Raw genomic sequence first — 22,968 nt, 5'->3', positions numbered from 1 at the left:
GACAATTGAAGGAATAAGGGCCAATTTCTTCACCGTTGGATATCTTTATCTTTTGGTTAACCTCACTCTTCATCTCTTTCTAAGGGGGCCAGTTAGAAAGAAATGAAGAGTGAGGTTAACCGAAGGATAGAGTTATCTGACGGTGAAGAAATTGGCTATAAGAGATGAGTCTATGATTGCAAATATAGCTCAGATTAATTTCTCTAGTATCTAAAAATTAATAATTTGATGAGCACGCTTTGCATATGAGATTGTTTATATCTATATGATACCGTGCGAGTGCTTTAAGTTACCTACCTAGAAAAAGAGTGAAATGCAGGCGGAAGGTGGCCGGTCTCATCAGAAAGATTAAGGGACGACTGTTTCAGGCGGATGTGAAGTAATCGCCAAAGAGCACCCGGTAGAGCGATAGCCTATCGTGAAGTGGCCGATAGTAGTATGTTCTGGTCTTACCTACGTAGCAAACTCGACCGAGTAATTTTCAAATGACGCCATTTGCAAGCTAAATCACGATGCATAATTCCCGCCAGGCATGTTATTCGCGTGTTCGCGATGATTAAGTTACTTAATAAATTAGCAAATTTGCTAGACATTATAGTAAAGATAAATTAACGTTCATATTGCTTTATTATTAAACGATGTCTTAAAGAAAAAAAATTTCTTAATAATTGAAATTGTTGATTATTATCGTGATATCATTGACAAAAAAATTTAGCATATTACTCGCACGTATATACGGTTTTCACATCGTCATTTTATCAATATTGAATAACCAATAATATTTGATAAAATTCTAATTTACATTAACAAAAATTAATATAAAATATTATATACACATATTATATAACTAATATAGCCTTTGCATCAATTCGAATACATCAATATTAGCCCTGTTTCTGATAAGTGTTAACGCATTTAATTATTTATTACTGTCCGACTCGAATAAAATACTAACGTAGTGGAGAGAGGATGAAAAGTGGAGTTCCACCCGCATGTCGCGACACTTGTCGAGCGTTGGTAAGGCGTACGAGCGTGGCTTCGCGTCGCGATAAAAGACAAGCTCGATACCGAAACCGAGTGGTGTACGAACGTATCGCGATGTAGCGACAGACATTGTTCCATGGTGAGAGAAGTCTACGCGATCCTGCTTTACGAGCGACTGATAGTTGTACGTATGTTCACGTGGACATCTTTTTGTCTCGGAAAAATTTACCAGACATCTTGAGTTTTAAAGTTTTATTTAAACAAAGAAAATTACAGATTTGGCAAATATTACTATGAGAGTCAATCGAGTTTTAGACCACTTACCCACATTGTCAATTATGTTATCACTTAATAAGTATCCATATTTCTAAATAACAATCTTTCATGATTAGAAAATATATTTTTAAAAGAGTTTATTTAAAAAGAACTGATGCGAGATTTAACTTACAAGTTAAATTATTGAGAGTAATGTAAGACCCCACACAGAAACACACTAACGTGCTTATCTAAAAATATGAATTTCGTTATACTGTAAAGTATTTATAATGATCCTATCGTTATTCCATTGGAACATAGCGCGCCATAACACACAAACAGGGCGACGTTAAGAAGTCAATGATAACTTCATGAATACGTATCGCGGTACATCGAAATATGCCGGCACCGCCATTCTTCCACTATGAGTTTTATCTAAACAGCTATTTCCCGCACCGCGATACGGCTTATGCGTGTGATAACCAGTAACAATAGCTGACTAATTATCTATCTCAAAATGTGTGTAACTTTATAGAGCTCACTAGCTCTCGTCGACCGAATAAAATAGGTTTTGTATTTATATTTGTTTAAGGAAATTATTTAACGTGATAATATTTACCTCTTTTTATAAGTACAAGCATGTCCAGAATTTACACGTTGTTATTAATTAATCGCGCGATAAATCTTTGGATGATTAATAATCCTACTTTCTGATCTTACGTGTGACTTTTGACAGTAAAATTAATTTCAGAACTCTTTTAACCATATTAAGAGCTACAGAAATATTAATTATATTGAAATTGTAAAAGTTGTGTGTAACTTGAGAGATAAAAATTATTTATTTAATTTATTTAAAAAACACATACATATGGAGGGGTAAAAACCACAGTGGTGTGTCAAATTTTTTAAAATATTTTCTTGTGTGCATAAATGCAATTTATATATTGTACAGATGGCATCTATGCACGCATGAGAAAATATTTTTAAAAATTTGACTTACACCACTGTGGTTTTTACCCCTCCATACATATATATGTGTACAATTACAAAAGAAGAAGGCAAAATGTTCTCAATTTATTTAAACTGTGTGATACTGCGATTTAAATGAACGGAAATCCATAATCACGAAGAAAATTTCACAGAGGTTTGGCAATTGACGCATCAAAGAACGATTTGCCGTATGGAATAAAGACGCTTTTAGTATGATGTCAAAGGTTAATAGATGGATGAAAAAAGAAGTTGAAAACTGTTCAGGTAACGGGACGTCCAGACAGCGCGATGGCGGTCCTGGAAAATATCTCGTGCAACAGATGCTGGATCATTGACGATGTCTGGCATAGCATCTTGATAGATAAATCGATATTTATAACCGCTAGAATTTCACCAGCTGCGTAGATCTGTTCAAATGTGATATTAATAAAATACATTTACTTGTAAATTTATACGTACAATTAAATATATTATTCACATTGAATTAATGCTAATGAATGTTATTAAAAGTTAATCGTGCAGTCGAAAAAAAATATACGTGATGACACAGAGCCAAGAGCTTTAGTTAAATTATATATTTGTTATCCAAAACTGTAAAACATAAAACTCAAAACGATGAATATTCGTAATATTAAATCAAAGAAACTTTATTTAGTTTTTTTTTACTTCAAAGAAATTTTGTTTTATTATAATATATTTGCAATAAAGTCCATTTTTATTATAAACAACAATATAAAGAATATTAATTTTTTTTAAATAATAATTGAATAAAATTTACATTTTATACTTTTCTACAATTTAATATACACATTTTACTTTAGTCGTATCTCTAATTTTACGTCTATGCAACATATGCTAAGGTTTTGTGTCCAAGCAAAGGCATTTTTTCCAATTTCGTTTCAGATAACAAAAGGGGACTAGATAACAAACTATGACGGTTGTAGCTCGACTATCGCTTACCACCAGATGCGATGGTAATGTCATGCTATGCAGTAAAATGTTTCATATTCTCGATTGTAATAATCGTTAACTGATAATACGGTAGGCGCGTGGAGTAATTCGCGATTTATCGACAGCAGTCGTGCTCCTCCAAAGAATGTATCGAGCTATTTCCGCGCCTAGAACACATGACGAAATTGCAATGCAATTATTAGCAATGATAAGTTTTTTACGTCGTTTCTTCACAATCGAAGCGCATGTTAACTCGTAGTTGAAATTACGTATATGTTGAAAATTATTTAACTCCGCGCATTTAGTTTTTAGAAGAATTTAAACTTTTTATTTTTTTTATTTTTTATCTTTTTGAATACGCGTAATGTTGACAAAACTTAGACCGCACAGTTTTATTAAAAAATTATATTAATTTATATAGATACTAATTTCTGTTTATAATTTATTTATATTATTTATATTCTATATATATATATATATATATATATATATATATATAATACTTTCTTCGAGCTCAAATTTTTAATCTTAAAATAAAATTAAAAAATTCGCGTGTGCGCTGTATGTGTGAGAAAAATGCTTATAGCATTCTATGCAAAGTTCGTTAGTTTTTCTTCAAAGTTGCATATTTTACAAATCAAGAGATAATTAAAGAGCCTTAGACCCAATTATTTGCATCTACATATTAAATTAAATATTATCCTATCTTCTTGGTATTCCCTTCTGAATAATTAACAGTAATGAGTGAAATTAATTGATATCGGTCGGCAGCTAACATCGAACAGCTCTTACAGTTACAAGGGCTGTTCGATGCTGCCGATACCCTGTTAATCACCGTCGTCTTTATATCACCGAAGTTTCATCACGCGAACCACAACACTCGATCGTCATGTATAAACAACAATTTGCAAATGCGAAATGAAAATTGTGACACTGAAAAATGTTACGATAGTTTAAGTCTAGAAGTCTGGAAGTTGGTAGTGATATTAATTAATTATCGAGATATCCACATCAAAGATACTCATTAAACGCCACAATTATCAGCGCAACAATTATCAGCGCTGCTTAATAATATATTAATAATATAATAATATAACGATTAAAATAAAGATACACGTAAATTTAATTAGTTTACGTAATTAGCTTACATATAAAATAGCTTTTTCATTAAAAACTTGAAAAAAAAGAGCAAAAAAATTTTTTGAAGCTGATAAATGTACGATATGTACATATAAACGATATAGGTATAGGAAAAAAGAAAGAAGAGGAAAATTCAAATGCATAGAATTTTCTCTTTTGCAATTGATATCAATCTAGCAATTAGTGTGCAATTTTACATTCAATAGTGATCTGAATATTGCGCTTGACAAAAATTTACAAACGTGCAAACGAAGATTGTGTGTTTCCGTACATGCTATCACCATCGTTATCGTCACTAATTAATGTTAATATGCGGAAACGGATGATAAGAGGCCGCATATCAATATAATAAATATACTACGATCGCGATGCAATATCATGCATCCTGATAAGCATAACGCTTGCGCGATGGTCATCCTTATCGGTTACTCTCTCAAATACAGTCGCGATAGAGTTAAGCGCGATTCGTTGAAAACACCATTTTCAGTTTGAATTGTGCTAATTATTTTCGCTCGGATGTGTAATTAATACCAAACTTATTTTTGCGATAGCCATCTCGACAAAATTTGGAACTTTGTTCTGCAGAAACCGCAACCTCAGGTTCTATTAAATTACGGAGTTAGTTTCACGCTACAGCAAATTGGTCGACGATACGCATATTGTATTGTGTTCAAATAGTCAATTGTAGCAATAATGCCTTTTGCAATAATATACGAGTAGTAAATTTTGCCTCGATTTCAGCTTTTAGCATTAGCCGAACGAATATTTTAACAAAATATTAAAATTGGTGTAACGCGTGTAAAAAATTTCGCTATCACGTGTAAAAAGTAGAATATCGTACTCACATATTATCAGTTAACGATTGACATCCTTGTCCTGTCGAAATTTTATACGGTTAGGGAATCTTCGTAGCAGAAACATATGATTTTATATAGTCTTCTCTTCTCAACACTCTGTGTCTGATTAATAATTGCGCATGGCAACGTGTCACTTCTCACTCTTTTCTTCTTTCTTGTGTCAATTAAATAATTAGTCGTGTCTTCTGTAGGAAGATATTTGTCAAAGACATCAATTACTAAACTCAGAAAGCCCCCGAGAAATTATGATCAATTTATTTCATATTGTTCGAAAATTTATTCGCGATCTCTACTGGCACTGGAATAAAAAGCACTTGCAAAGTACTTTACCAGATTATATCAATTGTTTCGATCAATAATGACTTTCCAATAATTACTGCGCACTAATTTTATGCGCTTGTAGCTTGTTTTAGAACCGATGAAGAAAAGGCGCCAGATTCCAATAAAGGTCGCCGTTGCGTTGACACACACTGTGAGTCACCATGTATCGCCTTCTACCTGCCAAATTCCGAGATCATTATAAGCTGCGAAAAAAATGTCTAAAAGACCTTACCCTTCTGTGTAACGGAATGTTTGTTTTGCACTGCACACACACAAAAACTCTGTCAAACCTCTATATGAATTTCTTTTTTCAAATATGATATATGGTTATAATCATAATTTTTATTTTTAAGTTGTTTTTGTTTAAATCCACCACTAATCTGGTATATTTAAATTATCTAAAGAGTTTTTTTATAAAGTTTATAAAATTGCTTTCATTTCTAGCTTTAAAGCAGTAATTCGATTCTATTGAAACATTGGTTGCACAAATAGCCACTGTATTATGCTGACAGTTATCTTCCAACAATTAGCGTAGTACATTTTAGGTATCCATATTTTTCTTGCGATCTTCAAAATGTCCGCATTGTCGAGTGTTCCATCAATTCTAAAGCATATTTACTGTCTATCGGCATTCTCATCACAAAACTAGCTTCGAAATTGCACCTTCCTCACAATATCAAGTCATATTGTCACTTCCGTTTACCCCTAAATCGACAATGGTCGCTATTTTCAGAATAAGTGCAATAATTCCAAGATCAATCTGATTCAATTCGGTTTCAAATCAGATCGTCAATCCGTCAATCCGTCGATCCGCCAATTTGTCAGTCCGTCATCCAATTGATTCCACGGACTCGCGATATCTATCGCATTTGCACTCGCGTCGTTGTATTGATTTTGTATATGAGGTAACACAGGACTGCTTCCAAGACGTGGTGCAGCCGGTGACTGCGTCTTTGAAACTGTCCTGGACAGTCACCTCTCCCGTTGGTGACGCGGGATGAGGAGAAGCCGCGGTGCGGGAGGTAGCAGCGACGCCGTCGAGTGGAGTCTCTTGGTCTCTGCCAGGAAGGGATGGGAGCGCGGAAAGTGAGGGGTGAGGAAAACACGAGGACAGGCATAACCGGGGAGGGACCGTTGGATCGTTAGTGACCGGACTAGGCGGTTCTTCTGATCCGATCGCTGTGAGTTTCAGAGGCGGAGCGAATAACGCCCACGTGGCGAAACCTGGGACTCCGTGTTCCAGGAGGCGGCGACCACACATCCACTGGGATCGATTTTCATAAAATCTTTTTTCACCCGCCTTTTCTCTCGTCTTTTTCGCCTCTGTCTACGTTTCCTTCCTCGTCGTTGGCGTTCTCTGTCTCCCTTTTTCTTTCTCTTTCTCTTTCTCTTTCTCTTTCTTTTTCGACGGTCGGCGTCAGCGTCTCCTTTCCACCTTGTCGCGCCTATAATGTCCGACCAGATCGGACGTGGATAAGAAGGCGCGCCGGATCGTTCCTCATGGATATCTTCGGGTATCCGCACCGCCTTGAATCTGACTTATGGACTACCTCGGTATACCGTCTGGAGATTTCTTGGCTCACTCGCTCCGCGAGCTTTTTCCACGCGAGTTATTCTGTGCATGTGTGTATATATGTTTCGATCAACCATCCGATATATATCCAATATAATTATATTATATTATTAAGGAGATGCTCTCTTCTCTTTTTATTCTGATCCATAGGGTCACTTTATTTCACTCAAATAGACCAGTTTTTATGAAATACATACATAAATATATTTTTATCAACATTAAAAAATTATTTAATTTTTATATTATACATATTATGTCTTCAGTACTGAATGTGCTTCTCAACCAAATATTTAGCATCACGAATAATTACAAAATTCTATAAATTATTAACTTACATAACAATAAAAAAAGATACGTAAAGAAAAATTATATTTCTCACGCGTCATCGGAAGCTATATACTTGCGTTCTCGAAACCTTTTATTTGAACATGTAAATCTGAATAAATACAATACGAATAACTTATACGTTATAAATCTTTCAAACAATTGAAATCTTTGAAACATTTCATTATTTGTTATTTTAGTTAAAAGTGATTATCTTTTTGTCAGTTGTCATCAATATCGATGCAACGCATCAAACGATATTGATAATAACATAACTTGGAGTAAAAATCAGAGATTACTAATCAGCCTCGTCGTTACTCAGAGATCTCAGTGAGAAATACGATCGTGGTTTACTTCGTTAATTGGAAACGCGAGGTTAATTGCTGGTCGATTAGGCTGCGATTACTTGCGTTTATCGCCGTTATAATAAATCAGCTGCCTGCTCGTAGATAAACATGCGCGTGGACTTCATGGAACGCCGCGATCCTTGGTAGCTTCGTTGCTTAACTACCAACGCGCAACTAACGTTTTCGTTCTGTATCTTGTTTTAGCCGCGCGTGCAATTATTAATGAATTTCTTTGAATTGGCACAAACTTGAAGAAAAAAAATTTGTCGAACACAGAATACATTCGTGAAACAATTTTACAAGGGTAGTAAGTTAATAATATAACATTATTGAGAAGATATACATAATAGTGTAAAGAGTTTCAGGTTTTTAAGATCTTTCAAATGCTTTCTAGATTGCAATATTTTAACAATATTATCTTTGTGATCATCGATCAGTCTGGCAATAATTACTTCAACTATAAAGTGGGTAAAATAAAAATATTTAATTTTTTTAAAGAAAATTTGATTGAAATAGAAGTTAACTATCATTTCCTTTGTTTTCGATTTACACAAAATGTTTTTGCAATTTTTAATGAAAATATAGGAGCGCGCGCATTCAACGGACAATACATAATGACTTCTTATCAATTAAACATGTAAAATAATTATAAAAAATGCTAAAAGTTATGTCTCGTCTAATTTTGAACACAATTAATTAATAAATATATAGGGCGAAAAAATCTAATTAATTACGCAAGTTCTTGCCAGAAAATTAATTATATTTTCTGGAAAATACATACATGAAAATTTTTTCGAAATATTTGGAAAACATTCAACTTAGCTAAGAAATTACAAGGTGTACAAACAAAGAAAGTTTTTTTTCTGTTAAACATAATGTTGATTTGCTATAAACAAAGCATATAGACGATTGCGCATATTTCATCGTAACGTATCGTTTATTAAGAATGCAGTCTCTATTTCTTGTATTATGAATTACAAATTGCAATTATATAATTTCTAATATGCAATTCGTAAACTAAAAGCGCGCTTACAGTTAGACATATGTTGTCCATTTTATAACTCAGAGGATTGATTTTGCAATGAAGACTAGAATTCTTGTATAGGTATTCTGTAATATTTTTTATACATCATAAATTGCTACCTACAATTGGACAATTACCATAATCGGTTTGCGAACCTTTACTTATATATATATATATATATATATATTTATCGATAGATTTTTCAATATAAATACAAAAAATTAAGATTTTTAAGTAATTATAACTCTTATTCATCATTTTTATTAAATTTTCTTATATTACTTCAAAAGCAAGAAACTATACTGTTTTATCATAGATATAAATATAAATAAGATTTTTATCGATAACACAGGCCCACAAAAAAAAGTTGTCTGCGTCATGGACCAGACCATGTAAAGCCAAAAACAGGGTAAAAACACCTTGTTTTTTGGGTGTAGAAAAGAATCCTGACGTATAGGGACAAAACTGAGGTCATATTTGGTTTCAGCAGGCGAAAATACATAGGAATACCATGGTTTAGTCCATGGCGCAGACAATTTTTCTTTTTTTGTGGGTCTATGCACAGACTAAACCATCAAAACCATGGTGTAGACAAAAGAAAAGTTGTCTGCGCGCGCGCCATGGACTAGATCATGGTATTTCCATGTATTTTTGCCTGCTGAAACCAAATATGACCTCAATTTTGCCCTTACACGTCAGGATTTTTTTTCTACAGCCAAAAACAAGGTGTTTTGCCCCTACAAAACCAGATTCTGCTCATCTTTTCTGAGGATGGACGAAGTGCTGAGATAAAGCACGCATCGATCCTTCCGCAGTTATCAGATTTGTCATACAATAATTTTATATATATAATTTAAAAAAAAGGATTTAGTGTTGTACATTTATTTATATAGTTTCAATTTTCCATATTGCAGGTTCGCGAATATTTGAGTGGATCATTGTGAATTCGGTCTCATGCACGCCCTGGCGAGATAGTAAATCGCATAACTTACGACATGGCTTAATGGAAACACCCGATGGATAACGTGCTCGCTGGCCTTTGCTCTAATGGAACTGACGACGTGAGAGATCGCTCTACATATACACGTCATTTGGAAAATGTATTCAACGTAAAGCAGGAGCATGCGTGCATTTCTCAGTATGGGGCCGCTGTAGAAAACACGGAAATAGCGTGCCAGGTAAGAACCTTTATAAGTTGATACTTATCATAATACCGGTAGCTCGTATCCAAAAGGGAATTGACCTTTTCTTTCTCTTTTCACATCTTTTTCCCTTTCTTTCGCGATCCTCGTTTCAGAGAAATCAGGATTTTCCACTCTGAAGAAGATTAAAGAGCTTAGTTCGTACTTAAATAAGTGATGCGACATTCAGGAGCCAAACCCAAATATCCTTTTAAATATTTAAGAACTAGTCACTGATGTATATGTGTGTAATCGTGATATAATTTTAAGATTTTACAAATTAAATTGCAGTATAATTGCATTATAATTTTTTTACTCTTACCCAATAAATTATAATAATTAACAATTTGATATATATATGTTTTTGGTAGATTTTTAATATATTACTGACAAAACAAACGAACATATAGCTTTACATTCTTAGTCTTCTTAAAAGCATGTTGCTATTTTAGGCTTCTCGAAAATAGATATACGGTTTTAAAAGAAATGTTATCTTACAAGGAATAAATATTAATGATGTTTAAGAATGGCATAAAGGGTGCGAATACAATACGCGTACACAATAGTGAATCAGAAGAGCTTCTAGCCACCTCAAATTTTTTAGCACACAAACAAATATATATACCTGCATAAGTATCCTTTTATTAGGAATTAAAATAATGGCTCTTCTTTCTTTGATGAGTAATATATGACCCGAGAAACAACTTCAGGAACAAAACTCCGTCGCAGAAATTAGGTATTTTTTTGCTGCAAAAACCGTCCATAATGGAGCTGTAACTGTACTAGCGTCTAAAATATTTGTGTTTTATCCTGACACAATCTCAGCTACCAATTACGAGACGTCGATACTATTGTCTTCCCATAATTTCGTAGATCTTAGTCACGCCACTTTAGAGATTAAAATACCAACGATATACTAGATAACTAGATAATACTTATGAGAGGAGAATGGAACAGGCGACTCGTTTGAGGTTGAGATGAAACGCATGTCTATAGAAATGCATTTTCGGTCGCAGACGTGGAATGCCAATGGAGCTAAAGTAAGAGAATGTGTCTTTGAGAAAGAGAAAGAGAGAGAGAGAGAGAGAGACCTGGCGAGTTTATCAAGGTTCAGTCTGAGTCGTAGAATGAATTAACGAACGGCACTTTAACCCTTTCAACCGTGAACTTCTTTTTTTACAATGTAAAAATTATGTCGAATATTTAAAAAGAAGTTCACGGTTGAAAGGGTTAAAGTGCCGTTCGTTAATTCATATATATATATATATATATATATATATATATATATATATATATATAGTTTATTCTTTAAGATGTTTATATATTTTATGTTGCTGAAACTGAAATTGATGCTAAAGATGATCTCGCAAATTACTACTATAAAATTAAATCTTTTACAGAAAGTAAAAAGTATTTTTATGTGATATTATATTTGCTTTTCTCTATTCATCGCATTAATTTATTGCTGTAAGATCACAATTGACATCTTGATATTTTCTCAAAGAATTTATTGGAAGTTTTGAACGATACACAATGATGGATCTTTTATGACAGAAGCAACATCTAATAGAGTTGTTTTCTTTCCTGTTCTCTAGATTTTTATTTTATCTGAACACGATCTTGGCTACCAATTGTCGCGTCGATACGATCTATACGAAATCTCCCGAGTAGTAATGCGACCCTTCAGCTTCGTGATCCTGTTCAAAAGAAACTGCTACGAAAGCATATCGTCGATTCCTCTTATTTGTCATACTAGTTTCGCAGTTTGCATTCTTTCTTTATTACTTAACTAATTTAAAAAAAAAGGATGTAGCGTTACAATAACTTGCACCAACAGAACGTAAATAATACTTACATTTTTCAATATTAAAAAATTTGCAGTAAAAATTAAGACATCATGCTGCAAATAATACATAACAGTTAAAATTATGTTTTGCATTTTATTGATAAGATGCAATTCCAGAATCGTTCATACCGTGACGTTAGCGTTGAAGTGCGTATGTGTCGTTTATAATCGCAGATACGTACATACGCATATATACAAGCTTTAATAAATTGACCATAGGTAATCATTCTCCGCGACGATCAAAATACCTAACGCTCAGTTAAAGGATTCTCTCGTACTCTTCAAATGCTCTCGACACTCGATATTACAGCTATATAGGCGCAATCATCGGGTGATTCGCGAATGCGTGCCCTTACGTCTCGTTCACTCGTAAACCTTTATCGGGTTGTAAATTTGATGTTGAACTACCGAAATATTTATATCGTGCTTTTTCGATCGACATACGGGTACTGTCGTTTTTCGCGCGCTCCAACATCTTGCTTAATTAATTAACATCATTACCACCAATTCTTGCGAATATTGCGGAGTGAGCCAAAGCAAGTGTAAACGTTTTACGATTTTAAATGTTATTTAATAATATGTACAATAGAATACCTCAATTCTATAAAGTATATTATAAGCTCATTTTTATTGGTAATGGTACATTCTTTGCTCTTTATACAAAATGTTCCTACAAATTCTTACTGACAAAACTTAATTGTTTATTAATATTATATTTATGTTAAAAAGGCATTGTTTCTTTTCTTATCTTATGCACTTAAACTCTATTTTCTAAAATTGCGCAATAAAATATTTCTCCTGTATTTTGGAGAACTTTCTTCCGACACGAGTGCTTCTTTAAGAGGATACTAATATAAATGGCAATCAGAATGGCTACGCAATCTAAAATAACAATTCTCGCGAATATTGCGGAGTGAGCCAGAGCAATAACATGATGGAATTTTTCGCAACACTGTAGCTGAACGTTAACGCTTGTCGTTCAAGTAAAAAATAAAATTATGTCCTCTCAACGAGTCTTTCCTCACAATAATCCGACAACGTGTCCTCTCTCGTGTCCTCCGAAGATCCCTGTCTCGTGGCACGCAATATAAAATTCATAAAATGTCACTAATTTATGTCCCGGGCGGAATGTGCAGGAGCGTCCAGACGCCGGTTCCATCATGGCGGCACCATAAACGGGGCAATCAGGTATGTACCGAGACGCGGCCAGGGTGTTTTCTCGTGGAGAACGTTCGTTTCGATTCTTTCTCATCGTGAACGTGCGGGAGGAACGAAGAGAGGGGGGAGGGGGAGGGGAGAGAGAGAGAGAGAATCAGGCAGAACGAGGAGGGCAAGAGTGCACTTTCCATGCACTCACACCCCCTTGACCATTCGTCGTCCATTAGCGACCTCGACTTGGAATGCAATTCCCGGTAGGAGGTGAGAGGGACGAGGCTAAATGGCTGGAGGGGAAAGAGGATAAAGTACCAGGAGTTGAAACTGAAGGCTTTGGGGAGAAGGAATAAGAAAAGTGAAAAGAAGAGAGATATGAAAGAAAGGGTTAATAGAGAAAATTAAGGGAGAGCAACTGCTTATTAGTTATACTAGTTATACGGAGAAAGGAAAAGTAAGAGAGAGAGAGAGAGAGAGATTTCATAACTTAAGGAGGTACAATAACCGATGAGGATTAGAAAGCAACGAATCTAATAATAAGTTTCTAGTCTTGAAAATTTAAACTTGAGGCATATGAAACATTTCGCTTAAAAATTTAGTAACTCACTAGTCATTATTTCTAATATTAATTTAAAAAATGAAAGCCTCCACATAATCAGCATCACATAACTGAAAGTTATACAATTAAAGAATTATAAACGATAGATAAGAAATAAAGAGGATGAACGATAAGAAAGAGGCAGTGGAACCAAAATGAAAGCGAATCATCAGGAGGAGTTTCGAAGAGAAGAGGTGCATGAGATGGAGGTATAGGCTCTGGAGGACTCTCTGTCACCAAGGTCTTTCTGCGTCGAAGCGTCGAAGGGGTCCCGCGACGGAACAAAAATTATCTTCTCCGACAAGCGGGCAACTGCTTCCAGGAAAAGGCGATCCTTGTGTTGGCTATCCCGTAGCACGCATTAGCGTCGTCGTCCGGTCAGTTTTGTTTTTCCAGGTTTTATTCCTGTCCGATTGCCGTCTTTCTTTCTCTCTCTCTCTCTCTCTCTCTCTCTCTCTCTCTCTCTCTCTCTCTTTCTTTTTCACGTTTTTTTCCGTTTCTCTTTTCGTTTCACGTCGCCACCGGATTGTCGGCGCCAATTAAGACTCGTTCTTTGACTCCTTCGATGCGTTGTCTCAAACTAACATCAGCATTGTAGTGGTAGGACCAGTGGAATTTTTCTGGCACATCTCGAAATTAGGTTACAAAACATGGAAAATTAGCCGAAATTATTAGCCGAAAAAAATATGTAGTGAAAGATTTTCTTGATATTCCATGATTTTTTTGAAAGGTTTGCATAAAAATATTACACATAAAAAAGAGTTTGTATCGATAAATAGTTATTTTAACTTTTAACTTATATCAATTTCTAAATTTCTTACTACCAACAGAATCTACGTATTATTTACAAATTGTACAGTATGTAAAGTTAAGCTTCATTAAAAATTCATGGCATTTTCATTGTTAGTTGATCGCTTTTATTATATAACACACGTCCGTCAACGTTAATTAGGGCCAATCGATTAGCCAAAAGCGTTGTAATGCTTGCATTATCTTGTGGGGATGTTGGGGATAAAATATAGCCGGTGCAGCTCACCGTTAAGTAACAGAAGAGATAGGCGTGGCGCCGATCAGAAAATTGAAGGGTGCAGCTTGGCCAGGGATGGTCGGCCTTCTATGCGCTTACCACTCCTACCGTTTTCGTCTCATTGTTGCTCCGAATCGTTAAAACTTCCACCAATATGACAGCATTCATTATGCATGATGTACAATTCATAGAATATACTATAATAACTAAATGAAATATTTGGATTAAAAACATGTAATAATTCGAATATGTTAATAGAAGTTATTATATAGAAATTGTGTTTCTTCTATTATATATTTTTAAAAATCAAAACATTGCCGAAAAATTATATCAGAAAATTATATAATTTGAATATTGCCATCCAATAAGTTTTAAGTTATAAGATGGATGGCTATAACAAATATAATGACGTGAGAAAAGATAGTTATTTAGCATTATGTTTTTTAGACAACAAAATCTCACCGTAGATATATTTTGGAAATTTGTTGCACTTTCCGTTTTCAAAAAGATTCGGCTTTTATATAAGCTTGCTTCTGATTTATTTTGTTTATGGATCGTGTACCTCTGACGCTGGGCCTTTCACCTGTGAAGACCGGCTGCATAATAACAAACCACTTCACATGCATTAAACATTAATGCAATTTACATATTGACATTTGTATGTTACATATAATAGTGAATAAAATCGCTATGTCTTACATATAATAAATCTTACGCCTTGCGCATTGTTCCATGTTACGCTTATGCATGTATGATATACGAGTAGTAGATATAGTATAGATATCAATACATAGTTATGATTAGACATTAGACTTATAAAAATTTACATTTAATTTATATGTAACAGATTTAATTTATATATCAATCAAATCTCTTTTCCTCAATTTTAAATTTCTTTTATTTAAAAATTTTTGGAGTGATAGAAGAGTAGAGGTTACGAATTTTGTTTTGCTATATCATGATCTATTTAGCTGTTAAACATTTGAAAAAATTTTCCAATTTTAAAAATTTGAAGTATTTAATAATAATCCAATTCTTGTCGATTAAAATGATATTAATTAACATTATAATAGTACCACACCATTCTTCTAATTATCGTCTAATAATTTTGCGAAAATTCGTACTTAACATTCAAGTTTGATATCTTCTTTATCACATTTTTTTACTGTATAGCTTCTGTCGATCAAGATACAGCAAATTAAAAATGCTTTCGCGGCAACTACACTCGCGAGGTCTCTTTTCCACTTTGAGTCGCTTTATAGAGATTCTTTCCTTGCGGATCCAGTCTGGAATTGGTGGAGGTCTTCTACCCAATCTAATCGTCAACAGCATTCGTCGGCGTTCCTCTTCTCGCTTCCTGGAAATCGAGCCGCGCGCTTGTGTTGGCGAACGCGACTGCGTGCAAAGGGAACGTGGGTGCGTTAGAAGGTCCTGGTAATAGCCCTGTGGGCGAACGAGTCGCCGCAAGAAAAAGAAAAAAACTCGGTGGATGCGGTCCCGGAGTGACGGAAGAAAGCGAAAAGGTAGGGAAATATATAAAGCGCGGAATAAAGCGACGCAAAGAAGAGATGACTCTCGATTAAATCGTATATATCGGGACGCACTTCGACGAGAGCGGATCGCGAAACGCGAATGAGAATTTGCGAATGTCGGCAGGAACATCATGGAAAAATAGGCGAATGAGAACTCGAAAAGAGTTTATCTTAGAAAAAGCTTTAAAAACTCTGACATCGACAATATTTGGAAATTGAGATCAATTTAATATATATCTATTTGTTCCCAAAATATTAATTAATTGTGTTCTTCTAATATGTAAGGAGCAAAAGAGAATAATAGAACGATAAGAATCGTATTGCCAAATAAAAAATATTTAACAAAACATTTAACAAAATTAGTTTGTTACAATAAGATGTTTGTTTCTCTATTTATTATTTACCGTTACGTCTCAAATTCGTGATGTCTCTCCTTCTCTTTTCTCTTTCGTCTTTCCGTTCTCTTTTTTTTTTCTCATCAATAAGACTCTTTCCGAGATGATCCCATTACTTGCAAAATCGTGCGTAACCTGCGATCCAACGGCTATATGTACCTGCGTCTTTGTCATCGCTCTGTTATCGCGTATTACTATCAACCACGTTCGGATGAGAGTCTTATCACTGCCGGAGTATCGCCCGTTGGAAGTTAATGAATGCATCATCAAGTTTATCGAGAAATGCGCGTACTGCAGCGCGATAGTAGCGGTTTAATTTGCAAAAAGTGCGGTACAAGCGACTCTTACAAATAATAAACATGCACCGGACTGCATTCTGGCGGGCATGGTGCGATTAAATGTTCCCGAACGATCGTAAGGCACAAGCTTGATTATTACAAACCATTTTTCGTAATAAGCGTCTCTCGAAATTGTATTCCTTTTCCGTAAAGATTAAGGTAATAATTAAGCATATCTAATGATAATGGCTGCAATTTACAATTTACATTTAGTCATTTATATATATATATATATATATATATATATATATATATATAAAGTCAAAATTTATATATATAATTTTTTGTATCAACAGCATCAGTGTAATTGAGATAAAATTTATTGATGCAACATCAAGATTAATGAACAAAAAACAGATAATTATTTTAATAATTTAAATATTTGGTCCAATAATATCCAATTGAATTAACTATTTATGCTTGTGGCAGCCCGTGACGTCGACGTTTAATTGAAGCAACTTTATTTTTTTCCGTATATAAAAGTTTAAAGTTATATAGCATGTAATCGCCCGCAGTCGAATGTTGCCGGCATATATAAACGGCGCTAAATCAATACGATATTCAGACTAATTTATCTCATCATGAGAGAGACATGGATCAATTAGTCGTGTGAGAACACTTGTGTGTATTATGTATCGTTTCGTTACATAAAAAAATTATAGAAGGTTTGATATATTACATCTCGTATAATGTTGCTCTCTATCTCTGTAAGATTACCGTATTTCGATAAAATATCTGTTTCACAAAAAACTATTTATTTTTCATGATAATAAGTATGAATGTTCAATATATAATTTACATTAGATATTAAATAATCAACATTGATATTTAATTGTCGTTTAGAAATATTTGGTAAAACATTGAAAACTAAAACAGAACAATTTAACATGGAATCCTTAATCTTATCATCACTGTCAATCTATACCGACAAGTAGAAACAATATCTCATTGTGTTCTACATTGCATATCCGTCTATATGCATGCATTACTCTATCCTTGAAGATTCCTAAGGTATAAACTTCAGGCGATTATATTAGAAGCAGCCATTCGCGATACCGCTGCGGTGTTCGCCGACGGAATGGCGGCTTGTATACAGCCAACTCGATGTCTGAACAAATACTTCGCTCTCATAATAATTGTATTAATATAAAATCAATATACAAACTTTGAAGACAACTAGACACACATAATATAGGTACATATATATAAGGAACTTTTATAAAACTTTATTTTAGAAAGAAAATTGCCGATGATAAATTTAATTTGTTTCTTATTGCTTCTTGTTTATTTTTCTTAATAAAATTAAATTTATCAAATCTTCAACGGTTTGTTATTTAGAAGCTTTAATATTCTATTAATTATTTTCTACATATAATTCTATCGAATCTGTTGATAAATTGACGATTATCTTATACTTTGTATAAATTTTGTTATTTATTATAATTATTTTATTTGAGGATTGATCTCTTTCTAAGTTTTAATTTTTTAAAATATATTTCATCTTTTTAATGGGGATTGTCACGCATTAAACAGGTGAAAATAAAATATTAATGTTTACGCTTTTACATACGATATTCAGACAAATTATGTGAGCAATAAGAAATATTAAAGACTAATAAAATTTACTGTATTAATCAGAGGCATCAGAGCATTGACCGAAAATAGCTTCATCAATACTAGTTTCTTGCTTAAATAATCGACCAGAATCGAAATTGCAACGGATGATTCATTAGTTTAACAGTTTGAAAGAGATTTCTATCGTCAATAGCAATGCAACACGAACGAGAACATAAAAATAACTAATGCGCCAATGATACGATCGCCGCAAATGAAGATATTCGTTTACCCTTGGGAGTCGCAAAATGGTCGACACTTGCGAATCGTGCGATGGCAAATCGTATCTATTTTAAAAAAATTAAGAAAAAGAGAAAAGAGTACCACTTTTTGACGTTGGACTGCGTGTCTAAGCGCCGCTCAACAAACGTTCCGATAACATGGTAATTATAGTAAAGTTCGTGCTGAATAAATTAAAACAATAATAGCACGATAAAAGGGATAAACTGACGGCTCGCCTACTAACTTATCGTTATTTATTGTTGGACTGTGGTTGTTTAATTTGAGATTACCGTAAGGAAGGTTTATGTAACTACTGACGTAATAATTATAATGCGTTTGTAATGAAACTGTAGCAATAATAATGCAATTTAAAATTATTACGTCGAAAGATTTTGTCGGAAAATAATATTACAAAAAAAGTGGTAGAATGTAATAAAGATGATGTGAGAGTATAACGATTAGTTGGTTATGACCTAGAACATGGTTGATGATAAATTCAAGAAAAAAGTAAAATAATTTTTGTACAAAATGCTTAAATAATATTAAGGAAATTCCCAATCAATTTTAGAAAATAATAATAGCTTTTTTATTATTTCACAAGATTATCTTTAGTTGCCTCGCGACTTTATGAACAATGTTGACTTTTCCCTAAATGAGATTTGACTGCATAAGCATGGGCAAGAAGAAAGTAGATATGAAATAATTAATATTTTAACATTGCAATACTTATATATATATAAACAATTTTTCTCAATAATGCTTTAGTTTTATCCATAAAAATGAATTTGAATATAGTAAAAAAAGAAAAAAGAATATTTTATGGATACAAATACAGCCGCGGCTACTTTCTTCTCATTCCATTACTTATAAAATAATTTATTATAATTTGTTATACATGTACATATAATCACGAAAATTATTATGCAATAATTTATAAAATTAAAGCATTATTGAGAAAAATTGTTTTTTTTCTCAAAACGAAATAAGAAAATTTCCAAATAATCATTTTTTAAATGTAATTTTAAACATATAAGTACATTTCTAGTAATTTATCTTACTACACTATTTAAAAGTAATAAAAATAATGTTAGTGCCACACCCATAGAAATTAAATACTGCAACTATTCGTGAGCTGCCGTCTCTGCATTCTTGTAGTCTCGTTTTGCTTGTTCGGGATTTGTGTGTATGTGTCGCATTCACATATGCAAATATCTATACGTGAATGTAGCCTAATAGCGTGTTCTGGACCAAACTACGATCGAACATCGTAGAGTACTACTCAGATATACAAGATGCTCTCTCGACGTCAAAATGTTGGCGCCATCCTTGTACACGCAAGTCTCTACACATACAGATAATATTCTTTTACACACAAACGCTAAGATTTTATGTACACATAGAATTCTGTAGAATGCTTGGAAATCGCTATCATAAAAAGATTATTTTGCAATATCCTCGATCAGTGCACATCAGGTGATATATAATGCATTTGCCATTAAGAGAACTATTAAAGAATGTTCGCATATTTTGCTTCCTCATAGAGGAAGCTTTGTAATGGTGAAAAATTTTTTTTTCGAGATTTTGATGGAAATAGGTTTAGAATGTTCTAAAATATCGAAAAATCATATTAGTAAAAAATGTCCGGAAGTATGTATGTATGTGTGTGTGTGTGTGTGTGTGTACGGATTTTTGTACACGCATCTACTTCTACAATTTTTTAGATACCAGTTTGAATTTTTGCACACAAATAGAGTATCCTAGAAAGTATGTCCTCCTCAAATTTTATTGAAATCGGTCTACCGGTATAGATTTTATGCAGATTTTCCTTTTTTTGAAAAATGTGTTTACGCTGCTGTTTTCTCAATATTTGAGATAGCGATTAATTTTTAATTTTATTATATTTTCCAGTTTTTTCTACCCCTATTTCATATATAATTCATTAAAATTTGATTGATCAGATCTCGTATTACACACATTTGAAATTTCGAAGAATTCGTACATACATAGAAGCTTTATAAAACTTGATCTGATCAACCAAATTTTAACCAATTATATATGAAATAGGGGTAGAAAAGACTGGAAAATATAATAGAATTAAAAATAAATCGCTATCTCAAATATTTATAATATCGGGCTGATTTTTTTTATCGATAAAGTATTGTTTTAGTTTTTAAATGGACAAGTATTTTTAGTATTTTTTAGTGAATGTATATAATTATTTACGCAGTCCCCAAAAGAGTTAAGTGTGAAATCAGAACCTTTGCTAACAAAGCTTCCTCTATGAGGAAGCCAAAACAAATAAATACCGATAATTATACCTCGAATAAAATAAAAACTTGCACACTTAGGAACTATGAGGAAGCAATGTGCAAGTTTCTACTTGCACAATTAAAAACTACGAGGAAACAATGTGCAAGTTTCCACTTTTTTTATTCGTATATATAGCATAGAAATGTCCTGTAAGCAAGTACCAAGTATTTTTCCAAATTATTTGGAAACGATTGACATATGTTTGCTTTAGAATTTAGATATATTCCTATATTTTTCCGCAAATAGTTAATATAATATTGACATATCAAGCACTTATACAATTGCTTTATTTTACATGCGATTAGCCTAGTAAAGTTTTTATTAAAAGTAAGCAAAGTTAAAAATTTATTATATAATATATGAAACATGCTACTTTGTATAAAGTTTTTACTTGTTTACTAATTTTACCTTACAAAAGATGTAAGTATTTTAATTCTTTCATTTTTTTTTAATATGTATACTGCGTTTAATATTAAAAATATGTTTGTTGTCAATATTATTTTTTTAATTTCGAAATCTCTGTGCTTATACGGAGTTTAATAAATCTATACATGTTACGATTCCAAATGTGTCGTTCCAAATCTAAACACTATCGTTAGGAGTATTTAATTGCTCGATATGAATTTTTGGAAATTTATTTAAATAACGAATACCTAAATGAGAAAGAAAATGAGGATTCAATGGGATCGGGCATTATTACGTCGGTGTTCGAAGCAGAGGAGGGTGTTAACTCACTTCGTTGACTGTTATCACTGCAAAGTGTCTCGAATACGATTCACGGTCAGTATCGTACTACCAGCATTGAGATATTTTAGCTTCGATCGACGATATCTCATTGGTACATTAAGCTGCCTGTCACGATTCGCATATGCATCGTGCATTTCTTGGAAGGTACTTTATCCGCCTCGATAATGTGTATGCAACGTTTTACCGTTTAGCAATAGTACCATCGAGTTACCACCGTGACGAATTGCTACTTTTCCGAACGAATGGATAAAATCAAATGAACTGATAAAAACTTATTTCGCAAAATTTATTATTTTTTACGGTTGCCATATTTTGTATGAATACTTAAATTTTTCCGATAAAATAAGAATAATTATATATATTCTCTTATCCCTGATGTCTTAGCAAAAATTCTAGACGAATTTTTTGAAAAAATATACTGATTTTTTTAATTAGACAAAATATGCATTTTTTTTATATTATACACTATAATTAGAATTTTTGAGACATTTAATATTTAAATTATTATTGAATATAATTTGATTTCTAATTATCTAAATACCTATATACAATAAGTATTAAACTTTGAATACTTAGATTGGAATTTATTTCAACAATTGTAAACCAAAAAGCGATCAATATACATGTTCAAAAAACTCATATAGTCATTTACGACCATATGACGAGTAATACATCAAACCGAGATAATCGCATGTCCTCTGATAAAAGTGACACCTGCATTTCCGAAAAATATCAGCCGCTTCTACCGTCCCGTCGGCTATCATCGGCGATTTTTGCAATTCAATTGTCGGTACTTTATCGGCCATTTAGCTCATCCTTGACGGAAATATTCTTGCTTCATTTTACATCTTGGCCAACGTTTATTTCTAATAAATATATTTTCGCCCGCACGCCATCGAGCAAACGTTTGCGGCGCAGCGCGGCGCGGCGCATCTATCTAACCTTGCTCTTTACTACACACCGATAAAGATTTTTCATATTCGGCCGGCAATATTTTTACGGGACTTTCAACATCGCAAAATTCACAGTTACATCTCTCTATAACGAAATCTATGTAAATTTAAGATAGTTACAATCTGATTATTTTCTTTTCGAACTCTCAAATATCACAAAACATTAAAAATCTTATTTTTAATTTCAATTGCATATCACTCCATCGCCCGAAATCTCATCTCCGCACAAATCACGAGAGATTAAAACAAGATCCGTTTGTATTTCCCCGATCGTAACATTATCGAGT

The 22,968-nt window shown here is 33.2% G+C and overlaps 2 protein-coding genes across 17 annotated transcripts in view; one reads left to right on the top strand and one right to left on the bottom strand.

The window, feature by feature from the left end:
* Positions 1-6,472, bottom strand: part of LOC143899232 (uncharacterized) — a 49,729-nt gene extending 43,257 nt beyond the window's left edge. For 2 of the 4 annotated variants that reach the window (XM_077409366.1, XM_077409370.1), the window contains exon 1: positions 5,166-6,472. The gene's annotated coding sequence lies outside the window, so the exon portion shown is untranslated. The remainder of the gene's footprint in view (positions 1-5,165) is intronic. The other 2 variants (XM_077409367.1, XM_077409368.1) reach the window with 2 other exon arrangements.
* LOC143899235 (uncharacterized) overlaps positions 1-22,968 on the top strand; it is a 157,941-nt gene that overhangs the window by 101,458 nt on the left and 33,515 nt on the right. For 8 of the 13 annotated variants that reach the window (XR_013257429.1, XR_013257425.1, XR_013257428.1 and 5 more), the window contains one exon: positions 9,681-9,944. Coding sequence is in view for 6 of the 13 variants with exons in the window: in XM_077409380.1 (XP_077265506.1) it covers positions 9,783-9,944 (162 nt within the window). In the remaining 7 variants the exon portion in view is untranslated. Of the gene's footprint in view, positions 1-9,680; positions 9,945-12,929; positions 12,982-15,832; positions 16,094-22,968 lie in introns of all 13 variants that reach the window. The other 5 variants (XR_013257424.1, XR_013257423.1, XR_013257427.1 and 2 more) reach the window with 4 other exon arrangements.

Source organism: Temnothorax americanus, unplaced genomic scaffold (genome assembly GCF_048541705.1).
Source record: "Temnothorax americanus isolate GAGA-0224 unplaced genomic scaffold, ASM4854170v1 Scaffold26, whole genome shotgun sequence".
Classification (NCBI taxonomy): domain Eukaryota; kingdom Metazoa; phylum Arthropoda; class Insecta; order Hymenoptera; family Formicidae; genus Temnothorax; species Temnothorax americanus.
This window is presented reverse-complemented; position numbering and strand designations above follow the sequence as displayed.